We start from the raw sequence: 24,305 nt of genomic DNA, 5'->3' as shown, positions 1-24,305 counted from the left end.
GGAGCCTTGCATCAGGGACTACGGGCCTCCCTGCTGGCTCAGATGGTAAAGAATTTGCCTGCAATGCAGGAGACCCAGGTTCAATCCCTCGGTTGGGAAGATGCCCTGGAGAAGGGAGGGGAACCCAGTCCAATTTTCTTGCCTGGAGAATCCCATGGACAGAGGAGCCTGGCGGGCTATACAGTCCATGGGGTTGAAAACAGTGGGACCCGACTGAGTGACTAATACTTTGACTTTCAGGTCAGGGACTGCAGGCTCCAGGGAGCCAGGAAGGAAGTGGGGGCCGATGTTCATGCTGAGCTAGGATGGGAGCTGTGGTGGAGGGTCAGCTACATAGGACCTGTAACTGGATTTACTTGGCTCACTCGATGTTTGTTAACTTAGAGCCAACATTTAAAAGTTAGATTTCACATTAAAAATAAATACAACACCTGGATTCCTGGCTTCTTTCAAACCCCCTGAAGACCTGGTGTGGCGGGACCCTGGGCTCTGAGCCGCAGAAGGTGCCTGGGCTGCTCTGTTGACCAGGTCCTGCAAGGCCAGCTTTGCCCCCTGGTGTTGCTTGCCTGGCCCTTGAACAATAGGGACCCAGGCCCAGCGCTCTGGCTGGTGGTTGGAAAGGCTTAGAAGCTGGGATGCTCGGCCGGCCTCCCAGCCCACGGCTGGAATGCAGGGAGGGCTGGCCTGCGTTCACAGTCTCCCGGCCTGGCCCAGAGACACAAGCCCCGGTAGTACCAGGCCCTGGCAGGGCAGGGCCCCTCTGTCTTCACAGGAACTCAGAGGGGAGCCGGGGGCGGGGTTGGCCCAGTAGAGGCCCAGCCATTATCCCTACATGCTGGCAGGACAGAAGCCCTCTCCCCTCTGGCCAGTTTAATAGATGGAGGGAGGGTCTCCAGAGGGCCCCCTTACCCAGCCCCCAATACAACTGCTGGCAACTGAGCTGCAGTCTAGACCGCTAGCCCCTTCAACTGAACCTTCTTCCTCCTCAAAGCCTGCTTTATCCGGACGCTGATACTCACCCCTAAAGGAAGCAGGGGTGGGGAACCGCAGGAGGAGCCAGCAATCAATTTGGGGGCTGTGCTTTCAGGATCCACTCATGCTGAAGGGAAACCCCAGGGTCCAGGAAATTTCACCCCAGTTCTCCCGTGGTTATCTCAGGATTTGTATACTAATAGCTCCCCAAGCTGAGTGTCTCGGGCAAGTTACTCAGCCTCTCTGTGCCTTAGTTCCTGTATCTGTAAAAGGAGGATTGTAATCACACCTACCCTCCAAGGCTGAACTCGGGTGAAACGAGTCAGTTCCAGGCATATGTGCTAAGTCACTTCAGTTGTGTCCGACTCTGCGACCCTACCACCAGGCTCCTCAGTCCATGGGATTCGCCAGGCAAGAATACTGGAGTGGGTTGCCAGGCCCTCCTCCAGGGGATCTTCCTGACCCAGGGATCGAACCTGAGTTCCTTATGTCTCCTGCTTTGGCAGGCATGTTCTTTACCACTAGCGCCACCTGGGAATAACAGCCGCTGTAAACCATATGCTGCTGCGGCTAAGTCGCTTCAGTCGTGTCCGACTCTGTGTGACCCCAGAGACGGCAGCCCACCAGGCGCCCCCGTCTCTGGGATTCTCCAGGCAAGAACACTGGAGTGGGTTGCCATTTCCTTCTCCAATGCATGAACATGAAAAGTGAAAGTCACTTAGTCGTGTCCAACTCTTAGCGACCCCATGGCCTGCAGCCCGCCAGGCTCCTCCGCCCATGGGATTTTCCAGGCAAGAGTACTGGAGTGGGGTGCCATCGCCTTCTCTGGTAAACCGTATGGGCTTCTATTATCTGGCCAGGATCACGACCTCATTCGCAGGTGGGAAGAGGGAGTGGTTGGCCTCCAGTGGACTCAGTCCATTCTTGGAGGCAGCACAGTCTCCCTCTTGTCTGACCCCAAATCTAGCACATCAGACCATATTCTTAATAACATCTTTTATTGATCTTGCAAGAGAAAAAATAGAAATTTATTTTAGAGTTAATGCCTGTACAGCTTTTTTTTTCCCTCCCCTCCTAACTTGCATGGTACATACAATTATTATAAATATCAACTGAGATCCTGGGAGCAAGTGAGTGTGGTACTTGTGTGATCTCCCAAACATATCTGACCTGTTACAAATGCCTCAGGCGGGAATAGAAGGCTGGGCTCCCTTTAAAGCCAAGGTACTGGTTTTGGTTACTAAAAGTCGATCAACTCTCCCCTCTCTGCTGCACCACCCCCGATTCTCCTGGGAGTCTGGAGGCCCAGAGGTGGAGGTGCTTGCCACATCCGGGAGGGTGAGGTGAGCCTAGAAACTGGGGGCTTGGAAGCTACCAAAATTATGGATCTTCTCTGGGAGAAACAATTCCTTATCTTCACGTCTGGCCCCATGCTCCTAATGAAAAACGCATTTGCATAGCTGCTCGGCTGAAGCTGCAAAGCTCATAAAGTATTTGCTGGGGCTTTTGGTTGCATAGGAACCTTCTTGGAGTACAGTACGGCGGCAGTGGGGCCGGGCTGGGAGCCAGGAAAACAATGGATTAATATTTGGAACGAGAAATTACCCACCACTGGGAAACCAATGAGGTCCCTGATCTGAGCTTGTTACACAGATGAAAATAGATGTGATCTGGGCTTCACGTGGCTGGTGGGGCAAGGCACATGTCCAGCTTGCCCAGAAGCTGCTGGAAGAGGGCAAAGGTGTGGGGACCCCTGGGCAACAAGAACCTCACCGCCTGGGGCCCAGGATGCAGAGGGACAAGAACGGATGGAAAGGGAGAAAAGCCTGGATCAGACAGAGGGAGTGCGCCCCCCACCCCCAGGCTAGTTCAAGTGGCAGGGGGCGTGGCCTGCGGGGCTGAGGGTGCGGCTGTGGCACTGGTCTTCTGTCTCCCGGCCTGGCATCTAGAGGGCATCTGGATGGGCCCTCCTGGCCCCCTGGGGTAGGACGCTGCCTGCCTGTCCTGTCTGGGCCTGGCAGCACTGCAGGGAGGGCCTGCATGCCGGATGGGGGTACAGGGCTGACTCAGGGCGGCAGGTGGGTTCAGCTGCCTCAGTTCCACAGTTCCCGATCCCTTCTCGGGCTTAACCAGAGGACAGAGATACAGCATGACCAGGGACCCTCACGGGATCCCTCCTTCTCCACCAGGCCTGGGTGGGACCCCCCGGCCCCGGGATGAGTGAAGGGATGGTAGCAGTCCAGGAGGGGTCCAGGGGAGAACCCCACCCTCTCGGCCAGCTCTGCCAGCCCCCAGATGAGGCAGGGATGCAGTGGGGGTGGGGGCCTCGGAAGGCAGGGCCCCACGCCCGTTGGTGTTGGTATCTGAGGCCTGGTCTCCTCCACCCGGCTCAGCCATGCCCCAGGCCCTGGGGTGGCTGGCTGGGAGGCCTCACCAGGCCACGTCACTGTGTTACCTCGAGTCAGGCAGATCCCACGGATCCCATGACGGGCCTGCTTTGCGGGATCTCACCAGAAAGTCACGGAGCCAGGAGTCCCTGGGCTCCCTGTGCTGACCCCAGGACCGCAGGGGCCAGTGGAAGACCACACACCCCTTCTTCCCCCTGAACTCCTGTGTTTCCCAGGGCGGTTCACCCCTCGAGTTCCTTCTTCCCACTGGGCCCCTCTGTACTGCAGCTCCCTTCCGCCCTGTGGGGTCTGGGGTCTGGGCGGGCCAGAACGAATTCCTGAGGGCCGGGGACGCAGATGCTGCGTGGGGGCTGGTGATGGAGCCCCGTCCTGGCTGAGAGGACCAGCCCGCTCCTTCGCCGGTCAGCACCACCACGGTCTCGCTGTCTCCTTCTCGCTGATGCAGGTTTTGGGGCGTAAGGCTGTGGAGGGGGAGCACAAGAGGAAGCAGTGTTACCCAGCCTCCATCCCCAAGGGCTGCCTCCTGCCCTGGGGGTGAAACCCACACCGCCCGGGGTCTCAGCACTCAAGGCCCCTGGAGACCTGGCCTCCGCCCCCAGCAGCCTCCAGCTCGGAGCAGGCTCGCCCACACTGTTCCCTCTGCCTGCCCAGCCCTGTGTATCTTTTAGGATCGAGTTCAAGCATCCCCTCTCCGGGAAGCCCTCACCCTTCGCATCCTCTCTGGGTTTCCCATGGTCCAAGGCCACCCTCTCTATATAGCGCTTCTGCTCTCAATGGCCCTCTCTTCTCTGTATCCACAAGACCTGGCTTCCGGGAAGCATACCATGTTACTCCCAGGGTTCTGACCCCATCACCCATTTCACAGCCCCCCAGGCAGGCTCCTGGGTGGAGAAGAGGGGGCTGGGGGCTGAGGGCTGGCAGGGATGACAGACAGTGTCTGATGCTGCCAGCTCCTTCTCTGTTCCAACCAGACCCTGGAAGCGGGGTGGGAGGGGTGCCGTGAGCAGAGAAGGAAACTGACCTGGGTCAACTGCATTCTGCTTCCTCTTCGAGTTGGTAATGATTTGGTTTTCATTCATCATCTGCACATCCTGGTCCTCTACCTGATTGCTGCGGAGAGGGAAAAACCAGAAGGTGCCTTCCGGCTCCAGACGGCAGGTCCCTGCCATCCTCCACCGTTAGGGCTGGCGGGGGGAGATCAGAGAGGAGGGGAGGTCATGGGGCCAGCTCGGTGTGGGAGGGGGTGCACCTGATGGCGGTGTGCTTCTCCTGGTTACAGATGTCCGCGTCCTCGGTGAAAAGGATGGTGTGGTAGGGCACCGTGGGCTCGCACGTGGGCAAGATGCCCCCGACCAGGTGGCCCACCATGGCCAGGATCCCGTTGTACACGAGCAAGTCATCCACCAGGAGCTGGACAGGCAGAAGAGGGGCTGCGGCCCAGCGCTGCCCTCCCCCTTCCCATGTGTGACCGCGCGTGAAGGGCATCACTGCCCAGGGGCTCGGCTACTACGTACTCAGCCCGTGCTGTGATTTCAGATCTTCACGATGGCCAGGAAAGGCGCCTGGACCAGCCCCACGTTGCCGATGAGGATACTGAGGCTCCGAGGGCTCAAATCTTAAACCCACGTGGCAGAGCTCAGAGGCAAACTCGGGTCTCTGACCCCCAGGACCCCCCACTCTCCTGAGTTGCCCCCTGGCAGGAAGAACTCCCCACACCACTGTGATTCGAGGAGAAAAGATTAAAGAAAAGCAGCGTTCTGTTTTTTCGGGGTGATGACTCAAATCACTCAGAGAAAGCCTTTGAATTCATGGACGGATGGCATAGATCCCTGCCTCTGAGGACCCAGCATTTGTGTCTAAGGTTGCAGCCGACAGAAGTAAATCAAAGTGTGACAAATGATAATTGCCGGTGGCCTAATTACCAACGGGCATAATTATCTCCCAAAACCCAGCTAATAAGTACTTACGCCAAACTCCTTCACCCCTCGATGTGGTGTTTTTGCGTAATTCCACAGTTTGATCATTGACACCGTAGTGGGCAAGTCGAAAATCACATAAACCCGGTTCACCTGTCAGAGTGAAGAACTAATTCAAACAGGCGTGTTTGGGAACAGAGGCAAGGGGCTGGGCCGGGGGGGTGCCAGGCGTGGGCCCGTGTCAGCCGGCTGGGCTTCTCTGGGGCTGTCGGGCGTGGGGTTCTCACTGCCTCTCATCTCCCTGAAGCCCATCTTGAGTCAGGTCACGTGTGGCTGCGTTTGCAACAAACCGCTGAGCTAGCTGTTGAAGGGCCTGTTTTCTGGGCCTGGCGTGGCTCTCATTTAAATGCCCGCGGAGAATCGGGGACACCCTTCCTTTTCCTCCAGGCCAGGCCCAGAAACACAGTCTGGGGCTCCCGGGGCCAAGGGCGATGGCCCCCGGCTCCAGAGTCAAGAGGCACACCCCCCCCCCCACCCTCGGGGAGCAATCAGCACAGCTATGACCCCTGTTTGTCCTTTCCCTGAATCACAAATGCAAAGCATCGCTGACTGCCCAGGAAGGTGGTGCTGGTTAATTTCAGCAGAGATCTTTGAACCTCTGGTGTGGGGTAGTGGGGGCGGGGTGGGGGGGGGTGTTCCAATCAGTGGCAAAAATCAGCTAGTAAAGTGGGACCCAAGAGCCCCCCCCCCAGCTCCCCACCCCCAACACAGACTCTCAAATATCAGTGCGGGAGCCCTTGCAAGATAGGATAAAGCAAACAGAATTCACTGTTGGCCACAGGCTGCAGGCTTAGCTTTGACCCAGGCCCAGGGTTTCAGCCCCAAGAGGACATAGCAGGGTACAGAAAAAGTCAGCCTTCTCTGCTTGTACCATGGAAACAATTTAGATGAGGGGCCTCCAAGTGAGTGCCCATGGGACTCAACTGGATACAAATACTTGAGTCCAGCTGAGAGAGGACAAACGGGGAGACTGCCCCACACCCGAAAGTCTTTGTGTGAAAGAATGGCAAATGCCTGCTGGTCAAGGTCAAGACGGCCGAAGGCTAGACTGGCTAGGGGCCACCAGCTTGCGGCCCCAGGTGTGAAAGGTGACAGATCGATGCACTTCCCGTCTGCAGTGGTGCGGCTGGGGCCGGGGGGGTCGGCCTCTGCGCAAGGGAATCTGATGGAACATCGCAGGGGTGCTGCCCCTTCCTGGGAGGATTTTGAGAGGAGAATGTATCCCTTGTCTTCCCTCCGGGGTCACGGGGGTGGGCACCCTAGCCCCTGCTGCACATCTACCCAGGCATCTGGGCCCGTGGCTGAGAGGCTGGGGGGCTGCGATCAGCCCCATCCCATCCCGAGTGGCCCCTCGCCTCCCTTGCCACCACCATCGGCCAGGCCCAGATGAGCAAAGGCCCACCCCCAGGTTCGCCATCAGGCTTGCAGCAAAAAGACGAGTGCGACACTTGTAGAGTCTGTGATCTGGGAGACTGAGTCGGTGGGTTGGAAGAGCTTACCCGGCAAGTCTGAGGACAGAGAGAGGCAAGGTGGGGATCAAGTACCCGGTGACATAAAGAAGGAGCAGAAATCAGGAATGTGGAGAGGCTGGGGCTAGAGGGAAGAGGAGAGCGAAGCAGAGACAGGAAAGAGAACTGGAGAGGGAGGCTCACAGGGACCGAGGGCTGCCCACGCCCCCAGGCCTGCTGTGCTGGGATCCTGGCCTCAGAGGCCCACCTGATAATCAGCACCCCCAGAGCAAAGGGAAAGACCTCTGGCTGGGAAGATGTGTTAGCAAAGACCTGAGCCTTCCTGGCAGCCCGTGGGCATTCTGACTTGTTTCGAGGTTAACTTGGCCTGGAAGGAAGATGTGTCGCTGAGACTGGGGACAGAAAGTGCCACACACACCCCCCGCCCCGCCAGCCCCCCATCCACCCCAGGGCTGGGAGCCTCCGGAACCCACCAGGCCGGGCAGGATGGGGGCCAGCCACATGTGTCTGCCATCGCTGGTGTTGTTCACTTGGTCGATGAGCTTGTCAGGGGTCCGGACGTCCCCGCACACGCCCTCCAGGGAGTTGACGCTGTCAGGGAAGGCGGCGATATCTGAGGACATCTCTAAGCTGTCATAACCCAAAGCAGTGTGTTCGGCTCCAGGCACTGTGGGCCCCTCTTGCGGCCGCCAGCCCCCATCACACTGATGGCGTGGCCTGGGGGGGATGCCGGGGTGGGCTGAGCCGCTGTCTGCTGCTCAGGGCTGCTGGAGGAGTGTCAGCCAAATTAGACATGTTCTGGGGGAAAAGGAAGGTGAGGAGGCTGAGGGGAGTGGGGGTAAGAGTGGAGGGGTGGCCGGTTTCAAGGAAAGGAGAGGGAAGTATGCAGAGAGCAGGCTGGAAAACATGGGTACGTGGAGCTGCTAGAGGCCCGAATAAAAGGGGTTGCTGGGCTTCCCTAGTGGCTCAGTTGGTAAAGAATCTGCCTGCAATGCAGGAGACCTGGGTTCAATCCCTAGGTCGGGAAGATCCCCGTGGAGAAAGGAGAGGCTACCCACTCCAATATTCATAGGCTTCCCTGGTGGCTCAGCTGGTCAAGAATCCGCCTATAAAGTGGGAGACCTGGGTTTGAACCCTGAGTTGGGAAGATCCCCTGGAAGAGAGCATGGCAACCCACTCCAGTATTCTTGCCTGGAGAATTCCATGGACAGAGGAGCCAGGCAGGCTACAGCCCATAGGGTCATAAAGAGTCAGATACAACTGAAGTGATTGAGCAGCAGCAGCCCTGGCATTTTTTTCCAGGTCTGGTTCCTCCAGGGACATTTCCCTCTACATTCAAGGATTCTGTTCCTTCCCCCGGGCCCTCCTGTGCTCCCTGCAGTCTGGCTGGAGCCCCGCTTCTGCCTAGAAAGGATACTGTTCTCTGAAAGAGGGATTTTTTCTCCCCTTTCGTCATACAGCTCCAGGCCGGTAAGACCGATGTAATAGGGGTCACCCCAGCTGGTCAGGAGCTGAAACTGGAAAATGACTGGAACATGTTATTAAGGAAAAAACAGGCTTAATTTTCTGGAGAACAGAGGGAAACAATTACAAAGATAACAGGGATATATATATATGTGTGTGTGTGTGTATATATATATATATATATGGGTTTAAAGAGATGAACGAGAGAAAAAAATGATTTTTTTCCCCTCCGAGACTGAAGTCAATCAAAATGTATGTGGCATGAAATTTTCTTTCATTTAAACAGCAATATGAATGTGTGTATGTGTGTTTGAAGAATTCAGAAGCTTTCTCCAGGCCCCGGGAGACAGGGCAACGGGCAGGGAGGGTGTCCTTCAGGGAGCTGGCAGGATGGAGAAGCATCTGTCACAAACTCAGTGTATAGGACTGAACAGTGACCTGACCTCAAAAAAAAAAAAACAAACCACCTCTTGCCTCAGTTTCCCTGATTGTAAAATGACAAGAACAGAGTACCTGTTCCCTCCTCCACCCATTTCAAGTGTGGAGGGCGTGAACGGCAAGGCAGGTTGTGGGAGTGTCACAGCTCTGGGGGGATGGGCTGTGCCAGGGTGACCCCCTCCTGTTGCTGACTGCATCCCAGGTGCCAGCCCTTCCGCAGCCCTGTCCTCCACTGGCTCCCAGCATCCCCAGGAGCAGGTGGGCCAAGGAGCCTGCGAAGTGGGAGGGTGATCCCGAGGGGGTTAAGTCAGAGGTGGTCCTCGGGGGAGAACAGGCAAGAGAGTGCCAGGCTGTCTGTGCTCACTAGACCTGACTCTGCCTCTTCCCAGCTGTGTGAGCCGGCAAATTACTTAACCATCCTGGGCCTCAGTGTTCTCTGCTGTGAAATGGGCGTGCTAGCAGTGCCCGCCTCACAGGGCTAACCAGAGGGTTCACACAGGCGACCCACTGCCGACAGTGCCAGGCAGCAGGAGGGTCCAGCACGTCTGAGCTACGACTCCTTCCCTTTTCACCTCCTCCCTGTCTGGTTCCAAGGAGAGCCCCCAGCCCCATCCCCAGGTGGGTTCCCACTTCTCCAGCCCCTCCCAGCGACAGTCCTTGGCGCTGCCTTCTGAACCTCAGTCCAGCAGGGGGGTGGGGTCTAGAACTTGTGTTGCCCACCCCCGTCCCAGAAGCACCGTCTCCGTGAGGACCTGGGAGCCCGCCCAACCTCTCCGCAGTTGCCCTGCATGGGCTCCGCTGCCTCGGCTGCGGCCTGGCTGAGACCCAGTGCCGCAGCGAACACCCAGATCCCGCCCCAGGGCCAGCAAGGAGCTACAAGGGCCTGGCCCTCTCCCTGGGTTCTGGGTGTGGCCCCGAAGGCCTTCGCTGTGCAACGTGTGGGTGGCAGGAGGAGGAGTCCCCGGATGACTCAGCAGTAAAGAATCCTCCTGCTGTGCGGGCGACTCGGGAGACTTGGGTTCGATCCCTCAGTGGGGAAGATGCCCTGGAGGAAGAAATGGCAACCCACTCCAGTATTCTTGCCTGGGAAATCCCATGGACAGAGGAGCCTGGTGGGCTGCAGGCCACGGGGTCTTAAAAGAGTCAGACACGACTGAGTGACTAAACACCAACAGGAGGAGGATACAGCCGCAGGGCATCGGGGGCGCCTCGTAGTCCATGCTCGCCCGCTCCAGGCGCTTCGTGTCCAGCCTGCAAACACAGAAGCAGAGGATTGTAGTGGCCCGAGTCGCTGGTCAGTTATTCCCGCTGGGAGGCGGTGGGGGAGGGACAGACAAGCTTCTGCTCACACGGAGTTCCCATCCACCGGGAGAGGCTCGTCGCCTCGGGTTTGACTCATAATCCTCACAACAACCCTGGGAGCTGAGTTCTCTCATGTCCCTGGAGCACAAGGAAGTGAAGTCACTTGCTCAAGGTCACACAGCTGGGAGGTGGCAGAAGTGGGATGTGACCCGAGGTCATCTGGTTTCAGGGTCCACACTTTGAACCATTCCATTCGACCTCAGTCCCTTCATGAACAAGGTTAAGTCCACTCAATGCTAAGAGCTGAGACCCATGATGGACCCACGGATTGTGGTGCTGGGAGCGGGCAGGTTACTACCCCAGGCGGTGGTCAGGGACGTGATGTCTGAGCTAAGGAGAAAGCAGCCATGGGAAGAGTCAGAGCTGAGCCTTCCAAGACGAACAGCACCCAGAGCAAAGGCTGGTGGGAAGGAGCTGGGCAGTTGGTATTTGCTCCAAAAAGCAGCCAGTCGGGGGTGTGGGCTGGGATAGGAGACAGGCAGGGAGAAGAGGCTGGGAGGTGGGGAGAGCCCTGCAGGCTTTGGCTTCGTGGATCCTGAGCAAGTGGTTTCACTAGCCTGGGCCTCAGTTCCCACATCTGTGAAATGGGCATAACAACCCCTGCTTCAAAGATGGTTGAAAGGATTATCTGAAGGATGAATACAAAGCATCTGGCTCAGAGCAGGCACCCAGGAGGGAGCCTCTCTCCTCCCCCAGATTCCTCCCTGCAGGGCTTCTCTCCCTGGCCTACCGCCAGTGACTTCTGGCTCTGGCCTGCTTTCTTCAATTTCAAGGGCAATGTTGTAATTAAGTGACTATTTCCAGTATCTGGCCCCAGGAGTGATGCCAGCTACAGTAGAGGGAAACTCATTTTGTTTCGAGAGCTTGGCCTCTGGTATTTGGACATCAGGGGGTTTAAATGAGTAAACTTAACGTGGCATTTACAAATTGTTAGCAACTTAAAGCAGCTGAGACTGGGGCCAAGCAATCCCAGTGAATCCATGAAATGTTAGGCTCCGTTTTCCTCTCTGAGTCTTTCTAAATCAGGAACACAGAAACGAGACGAAGGAGGCCCCTCGACGAATGGGCCAGCGGGCGTTTCTGGAATCTAGGCAGCCTGGAGCCTCTTTCCCCAGCAGGAAGCCCAATGAAGCATTTAAAATCTCAAACACCCAAGACTGTGAGAAACCCAAACATCCCCAGACAAGGTGGGTACATCCCCAGGCTTCCGGAGAGGCTTGGCTAAGCTTTAGAAAACTGGCCAAGTTGAAAAGCAATGTGTTTGATCATCACTTCAAAGCGCTTTAGGTACACGCTTCAGAGCCTGATGCAAAGCCAGGGCCCGTAGGCTGGGAAGGACCGTCTGGGGAGCCGCTCCACTCACCTCTGGGCTGGCGGGGGCAACGGTCGGGCCTGCAGGTAGTCCACAAAGAGGATTTCTTGAGCAAAGTCAAAGTGGCAGTTGCCCGGTCCCTTCCGGATGAGGAAGCCCTCGGGAGGGGAGACGCACAGGCCATCCAGGGAGACGTGGACGATCTTGGCCTAGCAAACGAAAAAAAAAAAAAAAAACAAGGCTGAAGAGAAGGAGCCGGTGTGAGGAGGGTGGTGAGCGCTGATGTGGCTGGAGGTCCTGGTGGCTGCCATTTACGACCGAGGGCCTTCACAGAACCCCCCAGGCTTTCCTCCCAGACCAGACCCCACCTGGTCAGGGGGCTCCTTGCCAATTGCCATCCCTACTCTGTGCCAGGCGCCTGGGCAGACAGCAGAGGAGCAGGTGGGTGAGGCCCCTGCCACGGAGGACACATATGGGCCTTCTCTGGTCTACTCAGCTGCAGAGGGCTGGGGTCGTCAAGGGCATGGACTCAGCTGCTCTGGGATCCACCGTGAGTAGCTGTGCAAGTTATTTGACCCCTCTGCCTCAATTTTCCTCATCTGTTAAATGGGCTCAGTGAGGAGCTAACTTACATAAAGTCTCCAGAACAGAACAGTGCCTGGCACACAGTGGGCCAGTATTTTCCTAGATCATCCTTCTCCACCCCCGATTCACACCTCCTCTCCTCTCCTAGCCCTTTCCCTCGGAACAGAAGTGGACTCCTTCCTGATTTTCCTTCTTGAGCCCTTGGCCCATCCTGTTAAGGGCATGCACCCCATAGCTATGTCCTGGGTGGTTTCTGGGCTCCCTGATGGCAGACCCTGGCTGGATTATCTCTACATCCACCTTAGGGCCCGGCACACAGTAGGTGTTTACTGAGACCTGGCTGAATTGATTGGATGTGGGCTAACACGTCCCCCTGTTCTAGGCCAGATCTTGCCAGCCGGATGGCTGCAACCAGCCATTCAATGTCAGAGCCTAACAGCCAGGTCTGAGGTGGCTCAGCTCTGGTCCCCTGGGCAGCAGTAATAATACGTGAGCAGAGAAGGGGAGTCAGGGCTCCTTCATGGTTAGCAGAACGGACCACTGCCGACCAAACTGATGGCGTTTCACCCCTGGGAGACACAGAGAGGCTTCTCTGTGCAGAAAGAAAGGGGCCCTGACTTGGGTCTCATGATTACAATGTACCTGGGGGCCCTTCATTCCTTCAGCAGTTAGGGGGTCTCCATAGTCAGTCAGGGCTTCCCTGGTAGCTCAGCTTGTAAAGAATCTGCCTACAATGCAGGAGACTCTGTTTGACTGCTGGGTTGGGAAGATCCCCTGGAGAAGGGAAAGGCTACCCACTCCAGTATTCTGGCCTCGAGAATTCCATGCTGTATAGTCCATGGGGTCGCAAAGAGTCGGACACAACTGAGTGACTTTCACTTTCCCTTCCTAGTCAGTCACAGGGTGCATACACCTAGAAGGTGTTAGAGGGGCTCTAGCTCCAGGCACGGCTGGATGTGGCAACCCCAAAGCTGTCACTCTACCTCCACTCTGCTTTCCTCAAGGTTCCTGCCCAGGCCCCAGGCCTGGCCGGATGGAGAATTGTCACCCCTTAGCCATGTGATTGGTTCAGAGAGATGGAACTCGACTAGAACAATCGGCATGGCTCCTGGGGTTTTGCTGGCTTGCTTGCAAAGAGGAGTTCTCTCTTCTGCTGGACTTGGAGCAGGCAGGATGTAGTCTAGCACTGCCAGGGTTTGCCCGGTGGAGAAAGCCACCTGAAGTGAAGCCGAGGCCCAGGAAGCCCTTGTCCTTCTTCTAGAACCACCACCTCCTCCAGGAAGCATCCCTGACTTCTCCAGCCCCCCATTCGTTCCTTCAGGGGGAGCTTTAATTATCATCTCCATCTTACAGTGAAGGAACCTAGAGTTCAGAGAGGCCAACGATTTGCCCAAGGACACACTGGAGGGGTGTGGAGCCCACCTCCCGGAGTGCCAGGCTTGGCTCTAACCTCATGCCAGGGGCCCGGAGCCAGGGTGCCCAGGAGTGCCTTGTGGGGTAGGCATCTGAGGCACCCTTTCCTAGGGAGGGAGGGAGGGGGCCAGAGTTTCCATCCCACTGCGGCCCGGTTGCACCCTCTCAGATGGTGCCCACCCCCCAACGGTGGCCACTCGTCACTGGTACTGCAGCTGGTGGGGGCCACACCTGGGAAGAGGGGCCCCAGGCCCAGCATTTCCAGGCGGTAAATCTAGCATCGTGGAAGCTCAACTGGACCGATGGATTCACTCAAGGGAAGAGCAAGGCCCAGAGGCACAAGTTGAGGCAGAAGAATGTTTTTTAATGCCAATATAGCTGACATTTTATACGCGCTTGACCTGAGAGCATGCTTACAAAGACACCAGGGCAGCCTCAGGCGGGGGGTTTATAAATTGCATGCTCAGGGGAGCCAAGGCTCCTGAAGGAGGTTAGGGGCGGGGTGGGCATGGTGGAAGGGGAACTGATCATTCTGCTGTGATAAATGACCAGCATCTTGAGGACCTGGAAGTGGTGAGGAGCCCACACCTGGGCTCAGGGCAGCCTCACAGGCCAGGTCCTGGCCTTGTCAACCTCTGTGGGGTAGAGGCAGGTGTCCTTCTCCTCTTCCTTTCACAGACAAGGAAACTGAGGTCCAGAGAAGGCAGGCCACGCGCCAATGGTCACACAGACTCAGACGCAGCGCCTGGTGACTTTAGGGTCTTAACTGCATTGCCGACCTTTAGGTGACCTGGTCATCATCACGTCTATGTAGTGGGAGGGGACAACTGTCTCACGGTTCATGGGCACACCGGGCAGAAAAGCCCATGAAAGGGGGCACCTCCTGGTAACTCTTTTCCACAAGCCAACAGAGGCCTCTGCTTTTCCACCCTGTGGAAATCAGAGTGTGGGCAACCAAGCCGGGCACACGGGGACGGGGCCTCTAGCTGTGTGACCTTGGGTGAGTGCCTGGGCCTTTCTGAACCTCAGTTTTCAATATCCTGAAAGACGGGGGTAGTAACACCTGCCTCCCAGAGGCTGGGATGCGGGTCCAGTGAAATGACAAAGGTGTGAGAAGCCCTCAGCCCAGACGTGGTTCCCAAAGCTCTCAGGGAACCAGGGCTCTGCAACTAGGCACTGTGGACGGGGGGGCCGCTGAGGACCCCTGAGTCCCCAGAGGCCACGAGGCGCTGCAGTTCCCCGAGTCTGCCCTGGGCTCTTTCGCCTGCATTTGCTGTTTGCAGAAGAAGGAAACGGCAGCAGCTCTCTCGCTCCCCGGCGGTAACCTCCCCCAGCTCCATGTGGAAAGTTCTGGAGGATTTACGCTCCTCTCCGGCAGCCACACCAGCCATTCATCAAGGCGCTGTTTCCCTGACAGGGGACCGAGCGCGGCCGCTGTTCCCCGGCTTACCCCTCGATAGGTGTCCTCGGGAGATTTATTGTAGTTCCAGAAGCGAAGGCCTGCGATGCTTTCGGCTCTGTCGAAGCGGATCGTGACCACGTGGTCCAGCCCCGGCGAGAAGGGGATCAGCCACATATGCTCATCCTCCATCGTGATGTTGGCTCCATCAATTAACCTGCGTTCAGTGGGGAGGGCAGGGAGAGCTGAGGGCAGTCCGGTCAGCAGGGAGAACTCACAGCGTGGGGTTGGCACCCACTCCTCTCCCCACCACGACGGCCGCCCCTACCTGGCATGAGCCTGGCTGGATCAGGCTCATGAAGGGGAGGTGAGACTAATCAAAGCAACAGTGAGGAGTCATCACTTATCTGTGAAGTTAGACAAAACAAGAAACTGGGGGAGACAACAGCCTGTGCTATTAAAGGGATTCTCTGGTGGCTCAGATGGTAAAGAATCTGCCTGCAATGTGGGAGACTGGGTTGGATCCCTGGATCGGGAAGATCCCCTGGAGAAGGAAATGGCAACCCACTCCAGTATTCTTGCCTGGGAAATCCCATGGACCAAGGATCCTGGTGGGCTACAGGCCACCAGGTCGCAAAGAGTTGGAAATGACCGAGCGACTAACACTTAGATGCTGTTAAAGGTACAGTGAAGCGATCATCAAGGTTTTAAAAAAGGATGGGGGTGGGGCATGTATTATTTTTCAGGACTCTTTAACCCAGTGGTCCCACTTCTAGAATTTTTCCTCCTAAGAAAAGTTTATTCAGCATGTCAGAAAGCCATCTGTACCTAGATATTACTTACATTAGCAACAAACAAACCAACCCTGAAAGATCTCAAAAGAGGGAAACGTTCAGTACATCAAACAGTAGTGAAGATGATCATCACGAGGATAATGGGAAAAGGATAAAGCGAAAGGGCAGGCTGTGGGATGGCAGGAGCACTGGCTTTAATGTTGTAAAATGAGGCCAAGGACCAAGAGAGATGACCAAAAATGAAAAATATGTTTCTGTCAGAGGGGATGGGAAGTGACAATTTCTATTTCCCCAGCTTTCTGTAAAATACTGTATTGACTCTATGGTACATTTGGAAAGAACTCTATTCCTTCTTCCTTGTGCTGGAGGAGAAAGATACTAAAGCACCAGGGAGAACTTGGGAGCTCCCGCCGTGGGACAAGTACGAGAAGGGGCAGGTGCCTCTGGAGGGAGGTGGTCTGGCCTGTGGTCACTCAGCCTGGGTGGCCCAGGGCAGCCTGCCCACCACTGGGCGGGAGTCCCCAGCACCCTCACGTTCTTTTTTTAAAAATTAATTTTATTTTCGGCTGTGCTGAGTCTCCGTTGCTATGCGGGCTTTTCTCTAGTTGCGGAGAGCGGGGGCTACTCTCTAGTTGCAGTGGGCGGGATTCTCACTGTGGTGCCTTCTCTTGTTGCAGAGCACAGGCTCTAAGAGGTGCAGGCTTCAGTAATTGTGGCTTGTGGGCTTGCTAGTTGCAGCTCCCGGGCTCCAGAGCACAGGCTTAGTAGCCGTGGCACACCGACTTAGCTCCTCCTTGGTATGTGGGATCTTCCCGGACCAGGGATCTAACCTGTGTCCCCTGCATTGGCAGGTGGGTTCTCTACCACTGAGCCACTGGGGAAGCCCCATCATGTTCTAAGAGAGCTCGCCAGCTGGCCCATACTGCACTTCCACCCAGGCCAGTTTCTGGTTCTCCTGCCTCATCCTTCCGATTCTGTCCAGCATACCTCAGCCCTGACCCCAGCCCTGGTCTCTCTTCCACTGAGAGGCCTGGCCCTGGAGATAGGAACCCACCTCTCAGCCTCTTGGGTGGCCCCCCTCCCCGCGCTATCCCATTTTCCAGGTGACTTTGAAGCTTTGAGGCCCCTGGTAGGGCCTCAGGCTGCTGCCATGTTTCCTAGATCTAATTTATTATTATTAATTGTTTTAAGTTTTTATTGAATTTGTTACAATATTGCTTGTTTTACATTTTGGTTTTTTAGTTGAGAGGCATGTGGGCTCTTAGATCCCCAACCAGGGATCGAACTCATACCTCCTAGACTGGAAGGTGAAGTCTTAACCACTGGACTGCCACGTAAGTCCCTCCTAGATTTTAAGATAAACTTTGCTTTTCCTTTTAACATTTTAAAGTTTTGGACTTGGAATAAATCTTACAAGCAAAGTGTTCATCCAAGAAGGTAATGTTTCTTTTTTTTCCTCTAAAAGGTTGTTATTAAATTGATGGATGGTATGTCTTACAACTGCTGGCATCTTAGAACTGAGAAAATTCAGCAGTTTAACCCTGGGGTGTTTGTGGAATTAAGCTGGCTGAGGTCTACCACTAGAGAACCTTCTGTTTCCTTCCAAAAGCAATTACCTCCCTGTCCTAGAAATGGGGCCACTTCCAAAGAACTACTGCCCAGTTCTGAGTGTGGAGAGACCTGCTGAAGTGCTTAGAGCTGACAGTGAAGGGAATTCCCTAACGGACACTCTCAAGAATATAGAAATGGTACTTCCTAGCTCTGTCCACAAAAAAGCCTAGAAACAAGGACTGACCCAGTAACAATGAGCATCCCTAGTGGCTACACTATGGTCTCTAAATACCATTTCCCACTAGAAGGAACCTGGGCTTCTAGGAGAAATGGCTGATCCCATACCGGGGATAATACGCATACAAGAGGAATCTGGGATTTCTTGTCATATCAGAAAGGAAGGCAGCTATGAGAGACTGTTTTACAGAAGGATTCGGGAGCCCCCAGTGTCCAAAGAGGGATCAGTTTGAGCATCCATAGGATAAAAACTGCAGTAGATTGAAACCCTTCAGACACAGGAGATTTAAATCCATGAGTTTATGGTAGTCAAAAGCAAACAAATGTTTTAAAGGATTCTAGAGAAACAATTTTGCTCTTTTGAAAACTGAAGAAATAAAGGGAAAGAATCAAGCATCAAACTGTCTTTCCTGTTTGAACTGTACCTCAAAGTAACCAAGTAATTGAGGCAAATTTTCCCTTTACTGACAAAAACAAACAAAAAGAATGATAGGATCAGTCTATCACCGTGCCACAACCCCTGAAAGAGCAGGAGATCTAACCTCCAAATGTCGGCTAACAGCGTCACGGAAAGCCTGACCACCAGATGTCCCACGAGTCCGAAGGAAGTGCGCACTAACATACACGACCTGATAGCTACGGCTTCCCTAATGGCCAAATCTCAATATGATCTAGTGAACAGTTTACAGGAAATACAGGAGCTTGAGGAACAAGTTAAACAATACTACAGTGATGCAGTAAAATCTGGATTTTACTGATGCAGTAATCTGGATTTTAAATCCAGTAATATTTTAAATATTAATTAATCCAGTAATATTTTATAATTAGTATAATGTTAGTATAATAGAATAGTATAGTATAGTATATAGTATATATAATAAATATATATAATTATTATAATAATATATAATTATAATAATATAGATAACTAATATATAATAAGGAGAAGGCAATGGCACCCCACTCCAGTACTATTGCCTGGACAATCCCATGGACAGAGGAGCCTGGTGGGCTGCAGTCCATGGGGTCGCCGGGAGTCGGACAGCGACTTCCCTTTCCCTTTTCACTTTCATGCATTGGAGAAGGAAATGGCAACCCACTCCAGCGTTCTTGCCTGGAGAATCCCAGGGATGGGGGAGCCTGGTGGGCTTCCATCTATGGGGTTGCACAGAGTCAGACATGACTGAAGCGACTTAGCAGCATATATACTATATATGATATATTATGTTATATTATATATCTATTATATTATATTTATTAATTATATATAATAATTATATATAATATATATAACATAATACCATACTATACTATTATAGTATATTATATAATATATTAATATAATTATTATATATGATACAATAATATTTTATATATTAATGTAATTATTATACACAATATATTAATGTATTATATAATATATAATTAATATAATAGATTATATAATATATTATATATTGTATTATGCATATTATACTATAATATGGTATAATATAGTATAATATTAATCCAGTAATATTTAAATACTGGATTTTAAATCCAGTAATATTTAAATTTTAAAATCCAGTAATCTGGATTTTACTGATCTAGTAAAATCCAGACTCAACAGAGCAAAAACCCTGGTTTCTTCTACAGATCATTTATAAGCAAAAAGTGAAAAAAGATGGAAGGGAACCCAGAGATTACGAGAGGTTTAGGTGATCTATCAACCATCAAAGGACTTATTAACACATAGAAATAGACTCACAGTCATAGAAAACAAACTTACGGTTACCAAAGAAGAAAGAGGCAGGGGAGAAATAAATTAGGAGTTTGGGATTAACATATACACACTGCTGATGACTTCAGTCGTGTCCGACTCTGTGTGACCCCATAGACGGCAGCCCACCAGGCTCCCCCGTCCCTGGGATTCTCCAGGCAAGAACACTGGAGCCGGTTGCCCTTTCCTACTACATATAAAACAGATAAACAACAAGGACCTACTGTATAGTATAGGGAACTCTACTCAATATTTTGTTTAATAGCCTCTAACAGAAAAGAGTGTAAAACAAAATGTGAATATACATATACATATTTTATACACATATACATGCATATGTGTGTGTTAGTTGTGCAGTTGTGTCTGACCCTTTGAGACCCCATGGACTACAGCCCACCAGACTCCTCTGTCCATGGAATTCTCTAGGCAAGAATACTGGGGTGGGTAGCCATTCCCTTCTCCAGGGGATCTTCCCAACCCGGGATCAAACCCAGGTCTCCTGCATTGCAGGCAGATTCTTTATCATGTGAGCCACCAAGGAAGCCCATATATGCATAAATTTATATATATATACATATACATATGCATATATGTGTGTGCATATGCATATATGTATATGCTTATACAGGCATCCCAGGTGGCGCGAGTGGTAAATAGTCTGCCTGCCAATGCAGGAGACATAAAAGACATGGCTTTGATCCCTGGGTCAGGAAGATCCCCTGGAGGAGGGCTGGCAACCCACTCCAGTATTCTTGCCTGGAGAATCTCATGGACAGAGGAGCCTGGTGGGCTACAGTCCATAGTCATGCAGTCAGACAAGAAATGACTTAGCACAGCACATATACATATGCATATATTTACATATATATGTATACATATCTGGATCACTTTGCCATATACCAGAAACTAACACAATACTGTAAATCAACTATATGTCAATAGTATTTTTTAATAAATTTTAAAAATAAAAAATTTGTTTTTTCCCTATGGCACTCAGCTTGCAGGATTTTAGTTCCCTATCAACTAGGAATCAAACCCAGGCCCCCAGCAGTGGAAATACAGACTCCTAACCATTGGACCGCCAGGGAATTATAAAAAACAATTTTTAAAGAGACACAGTAAGCAATCACAATGTATAGACCATATCTGGATGTCAATTCAAGGAACAAATTGATATAAAAGGGGGAAAAAAGATGATGAGGGAAAGAGAAATATGCTAGATATCTAGTAATTTAAAAGAGTGCTCAGTCACTCAGTCATGTCCAACTCTTTGTGACCCCACCAGCATCCTCTGTCCATGGGATTCTCTAGACAAGAATGCTGGAATGGGTTGCCATTTCCTTCTCCAAATTTAAAGGAAGGACTGTTAATCATTTAGGTGGAATAATGATACTTGGATCAGGTTTAAGTCCTTATTGTTTAGCGATACATACCCAGAGATGAAATACTTTCAGACCTGGGATTTGCTGCAACATAGTCTGGGCGGAGGGGAAGGAACTGGGTGGGTGTGGATGAACAAGCGAGGCCAGGCCAGCTATGAGCAGATCACTTTTACAATTGGCAGCAGGGACCACAGGCTCCCAGTCTAAGTTTGTGAGAGTGTGACTCACCAAGATGGCCCCTGATTGGGCAATGCAGCAGCCGCGATGGCCCCGGTTAAGGAGCACCTTGGAGGAAGGCAGGTAGGAGGCCACCACTGATCCCACACACTCTGGGCCAGGCAGTGGGTGCAGTGGTGACGTGGTAACCCCCCTTCTGCCCAATAGCCAGATTACTGTCCCATTCTACTGATAAGGAAACTGAGGCAGGGGAAGACAGTATAACTTTGTGGTTAAATGCACAGGTGTTGGTCTTCCTCGTGCCTATATTCAAATCATGACTGCCACTCAGCTCATGTGGGTGACCTTTGAGGTACCTCTCTGTACCTCAGTTTCTCCATCTGTAGAGTGGGGGCCTCTTAGGGCTGTTTGAGATTTAGATGAATGAATATCTATAACCTGCTTAGCACAGCCCAGTGTCTGGCATTTAATAAGTGCTCCCAAAATGGCAATTATAATTTCAGTTATTATTATGATTATTATAACAGGAGAAGTTAAGAAACTAGCTGGCAAGGGGCAGAGACAGGATTTGAATTCTCATCCCTCTGGCTCCCCTAGACTCTTCTTGTTCACACCTGCAGGCAGGCCCCAAGCCTGACAGCTGTTCTGGTTCAGGGGTGCCTGAACGCTGTGGATCAATGCTGTGTCCAGGCTTGTCCTCTTACTGACTTGACTCAACCTGGGCTTATGAAATTGGACAAATGCAGAGGAAAGTGCAGCTTCAGCCATCATCTCCAGCCTCAGGGAGGGGAAAGTTTTCAGCCCCCGAGAGGTTGGGTCCCTCATGCCTAAACACAGAGCCAAAGGCTTACCAAGCAGTTACCGTGTTTGGGGCCCCATGCTAAGCACCATGAAAGTGTAAAGTGAAAGTCACAAACACTCTTTGTGACTCCACGGACTGTACCCCACCAGGTGCCTCTGCCCATGGGATTTTCCAGGCAAGAATACTGGAGTGGATAGCCACTCCCCTCTCCAGGGGATCTTCCTAGCTGAGGGATTGAACCCACATCTCCTGCACCTCCTGCATTGCAGGCATATTCTTTACTGTCGGAGCCACCAGGGACTTCAAGCACCATGGAGGAAACACAAAGCCCAGCTGGGTCTGGAAACAGGAGAGCCTGGCTTCTAATCCTGTCTACCTCTTCCAGCTGTGTGGCCCTTTCCTGGGCCTCAGTTTCCCTTGACTATAAAATGGGCAGACCCCAGACCTTGGGGTGGCTGGAAGAAGGTGGAATAGGGGATGCCAGGGGATGCCAGTTGATGGTTAAGTCTGAAATTTACAACGCATATCCGGTCCCCAAGCCCCTGCTGTCATGAACCTTGTGCTTCTTACAGACACTCACTTGTCCAGGGTCCGGGAGTCGTCTGTGTACTCAGGGAGGTCATTTAAGTCTCTGGGGGAGGCAGAGATCTGGTGCGGGTTGATGGGCAGTGCCTGGCCATCCTGCCCCACCACCTCCAGGCCGGTGAGCCCCAGGTAGTGTAGGTCACCCCAGGAGGCAGTAAAATTCAGTTGCAGGCCTGCAGCAGGAAGAGAAGTGTCCAGTGAGCACCAGAGATTCTGCAGGAGGTACCCAATCCTAAAGGAAATCAACTCTGAATATTCACTGAAAGGACTGATGCTGAAGCTTCAATACTCTGGCCACCTGATGTGAAGAGCTGACTCACTGGAGAAGACCCTGATGCTGGGAAAGATTGAAGGTGAGAAGAGAAGTGAACGACAGAGGATGAGATGGCTGGATGGCATCACTGACTCATGGACATGAGTTTGAGTCAGCTCCGGGAGATAGTGAGGGACAGGGAAGCCTGGCGTGCTGTAGTCCATGGGCTTGCAAAGCACTGGACACGACTGAGCGATTGAACAAAGACAACCTAAGACGGAGGTGGCAAGAGAACTGATTTCAGACTCCGTATTCTACCAGCTGGAAAACTCAGACTTGAATGAAAGGGCCTTCAGGGTAGGCTCTGCCTTTCTTCTCAGTAGCCCTTGGGCCTGGGTCACTGCTGATACTCAAGAAATGTCTGCAGGATGAATGGACCTGTGTGGGTTAGCCCTGCACACAGCCTTAGGTCCTTTCTCCACTCATCAGTCACGTTGCCCACCCCATGATTAGCACCCTAGCATAGCTTCCCATGCTGCTCAACCAGCATCCCTGCCATCTGGATTCTGTCTACTTCTTTAATCTCATCTTGTGCCCAGGATCCCTGGGGCCACCCTGATGGCCTTTCCATCCCTCACGTTCACAATGCTGTCTCTCACCACAGGGCCTTTGCACATGCTGTTTCCTCACTCCTGAACTCACACGGCCTAGGCTAACTTGTGCCCATCCCTCAGATCCCAGCTTACTTCCTCAGGTAAGCCCTCCCAACTTCTCTGACCACATCAAGCCTCCATTCTCAGCCTGCATGCCACTGTGAATGTCCCCTTCTGTGCCCTGATCACCATGGTGAGCTTGGGACTCTTTGGTAAATTTCCATCTGGCCTGTCAGATGGTGAGTTCCTTGAGGGCAGAAATCCCATCAGTTTTGTTAGATCATGGTGCCCCCAGAGCCAGGCACAGTACCTGCCACATAGTAGGATCCCAGTACAGGTGGAAAGATTAAATAACTAACTACATGGAGGTGGCTGCACCAGTAAGCCATAAGGTCGGAAATGGATACTTTATGCAAATTGGCCACTATCACGAGGATTCACATGGATTCAAGGGAAAGGAAGTGATCCAAAGTGACACCCCCATTCTTTTGCCCTTGTTCCACCCCTGCTCCATCAGGGAGCATTTCTTAAAAAGCATATTTATTTATTTGGCTGTGTCGGGTCTTGGTTGGAGCACGCAGGATCTTCATTGCATCATGCGGGATCTTTCATTGCAGTGCACAAACTCTAGCTGTGGCATGTGGGCTTAGCTGTTCCATGGCATGTGGGATCAAACCCGAGTCTCCTGCATTGCAGGGCGGATTCTTAACCATGGGATCATCAGGGAGCATTTAGGAGTGAATTTCTGTGGTCCCAAGGCAAAACTTCCCAGGTAAGTCATTCATTTGCCCAGAAAGCTCAAAGTGAATGAATCTCTGTCTGATACCTGGCTGGAACTTCTCTTCCCTAATGGTCTCCCATCAGCAGGCCCAAGTCCAGTGACCTCTTCTACCCTTGGAGAATTGGGGGCCTACTTTAGAGCTCTTCTGGGTGGCTGTGTTCCAAAGAGTCACACTTGTTGCAACTGTTACAGAATGCCAGCACCGTAGCACTGGAAGAAGGAAGCCTGGATTCATGGCATTCCACGCACATCAGCTCAGATGAGGAGGCAGAAGCTCAGGGAGGTTGAAGATATCTCTGTGGCCAGGAAGTGAGGCCAAAGCAGAAAACCACCCTGGAATATGGCTTTCTCTCTTGTCATTTCCAACATACGTTTCATAACTCGGCCTCAGATCCCTCTGCTCTTCATGATGCCAAGGTAGCTCTGAGCATCTTGGGGGCAGATGAAACAGATGGGTGACCAGAGTGGTTCTGGATGCATCACAGCCTCTCACAGCATCAGTAGCCTGCAATACAGCCACAGATGCCTCCCTC

At 52.7% G+C, this 24,305-nt stretch overlaps 1 protein-coding gene across 3 annotated transcripts in view; it reads right to left on the bottom strand.

Moving 5' to 3' along the window:
• Positions 1–1,953: 1,953 nt before the first annotated feature.
• KATNIP (katanin interacting protein) overlaps positions 1,954–24,305 on the bottom strand; it is a 229,835-nt gene continuing 207,483 nt past the window's right edge. For all 3 annotated transcript variants that reach the window (XM_019988190.2, XM_070779846.1, XM_070779845.1), the window contains 10 exons: positions 22,081–22,258; positions 14,850–15,015; positions 11,453–11,610; positions 9,914–9,978; positions 8,243–8,353; positions 7,299–7,438; positions 5,348–5,449; positions 4,630–4,790; positions 4,402–4,490; positions 1,954–3,841 (listed from right to left, as the gene is read on the bottom strand). In XM_019988190.2, coding sequence (XP_019843749.2) covers positions 3,783–3,841; positions 4,402–4,490; positions 4,630–4,790; positions 5,348–5,449; positions 7,299–7,438; positions 8,243–8,353; positions 9,914–9,978; positions 11,453–11,610; positions 14,850–15,015; positions 22,081–22,258 — 1,229 coding nt within the window. In that variant the 3' untranslated portion in view covers positions 1,954–3,782. The remainder of the gene's footprint in view (positions 3,842–4,401; positions 4,491–4,629; positions 4,791–5,347; positions 5,450–7,298; positions 7,439–8,242; positions 8,354–9,913; positions 9,979–11,452; positions 11,611–14,849; positions 15,016–22,080; positions 22,259–24,305) is intronic.

This window comes from Bos indicus, chromosome 25 (genome assembly GCF_029378745.1).
Source record: "Bos indicus isolate NIAB-ARS_2022 breed Sahiwal x Tharparkar chromosome 25, NIAB-ARS_B.indTharparkar_mat_pri_1.0, whole genome shotgun sequence".
NCBI lineage: Eukaryota > Metazoa > Chordata > Mammalia > Artiodactyla > Bovidae > Bos > Bos indicus.
The sequence above is the reverse complement of the archived record's forward strand: the minus strand, read 5'-3'. Positions and strand labels throughout refer to the sequence as shown.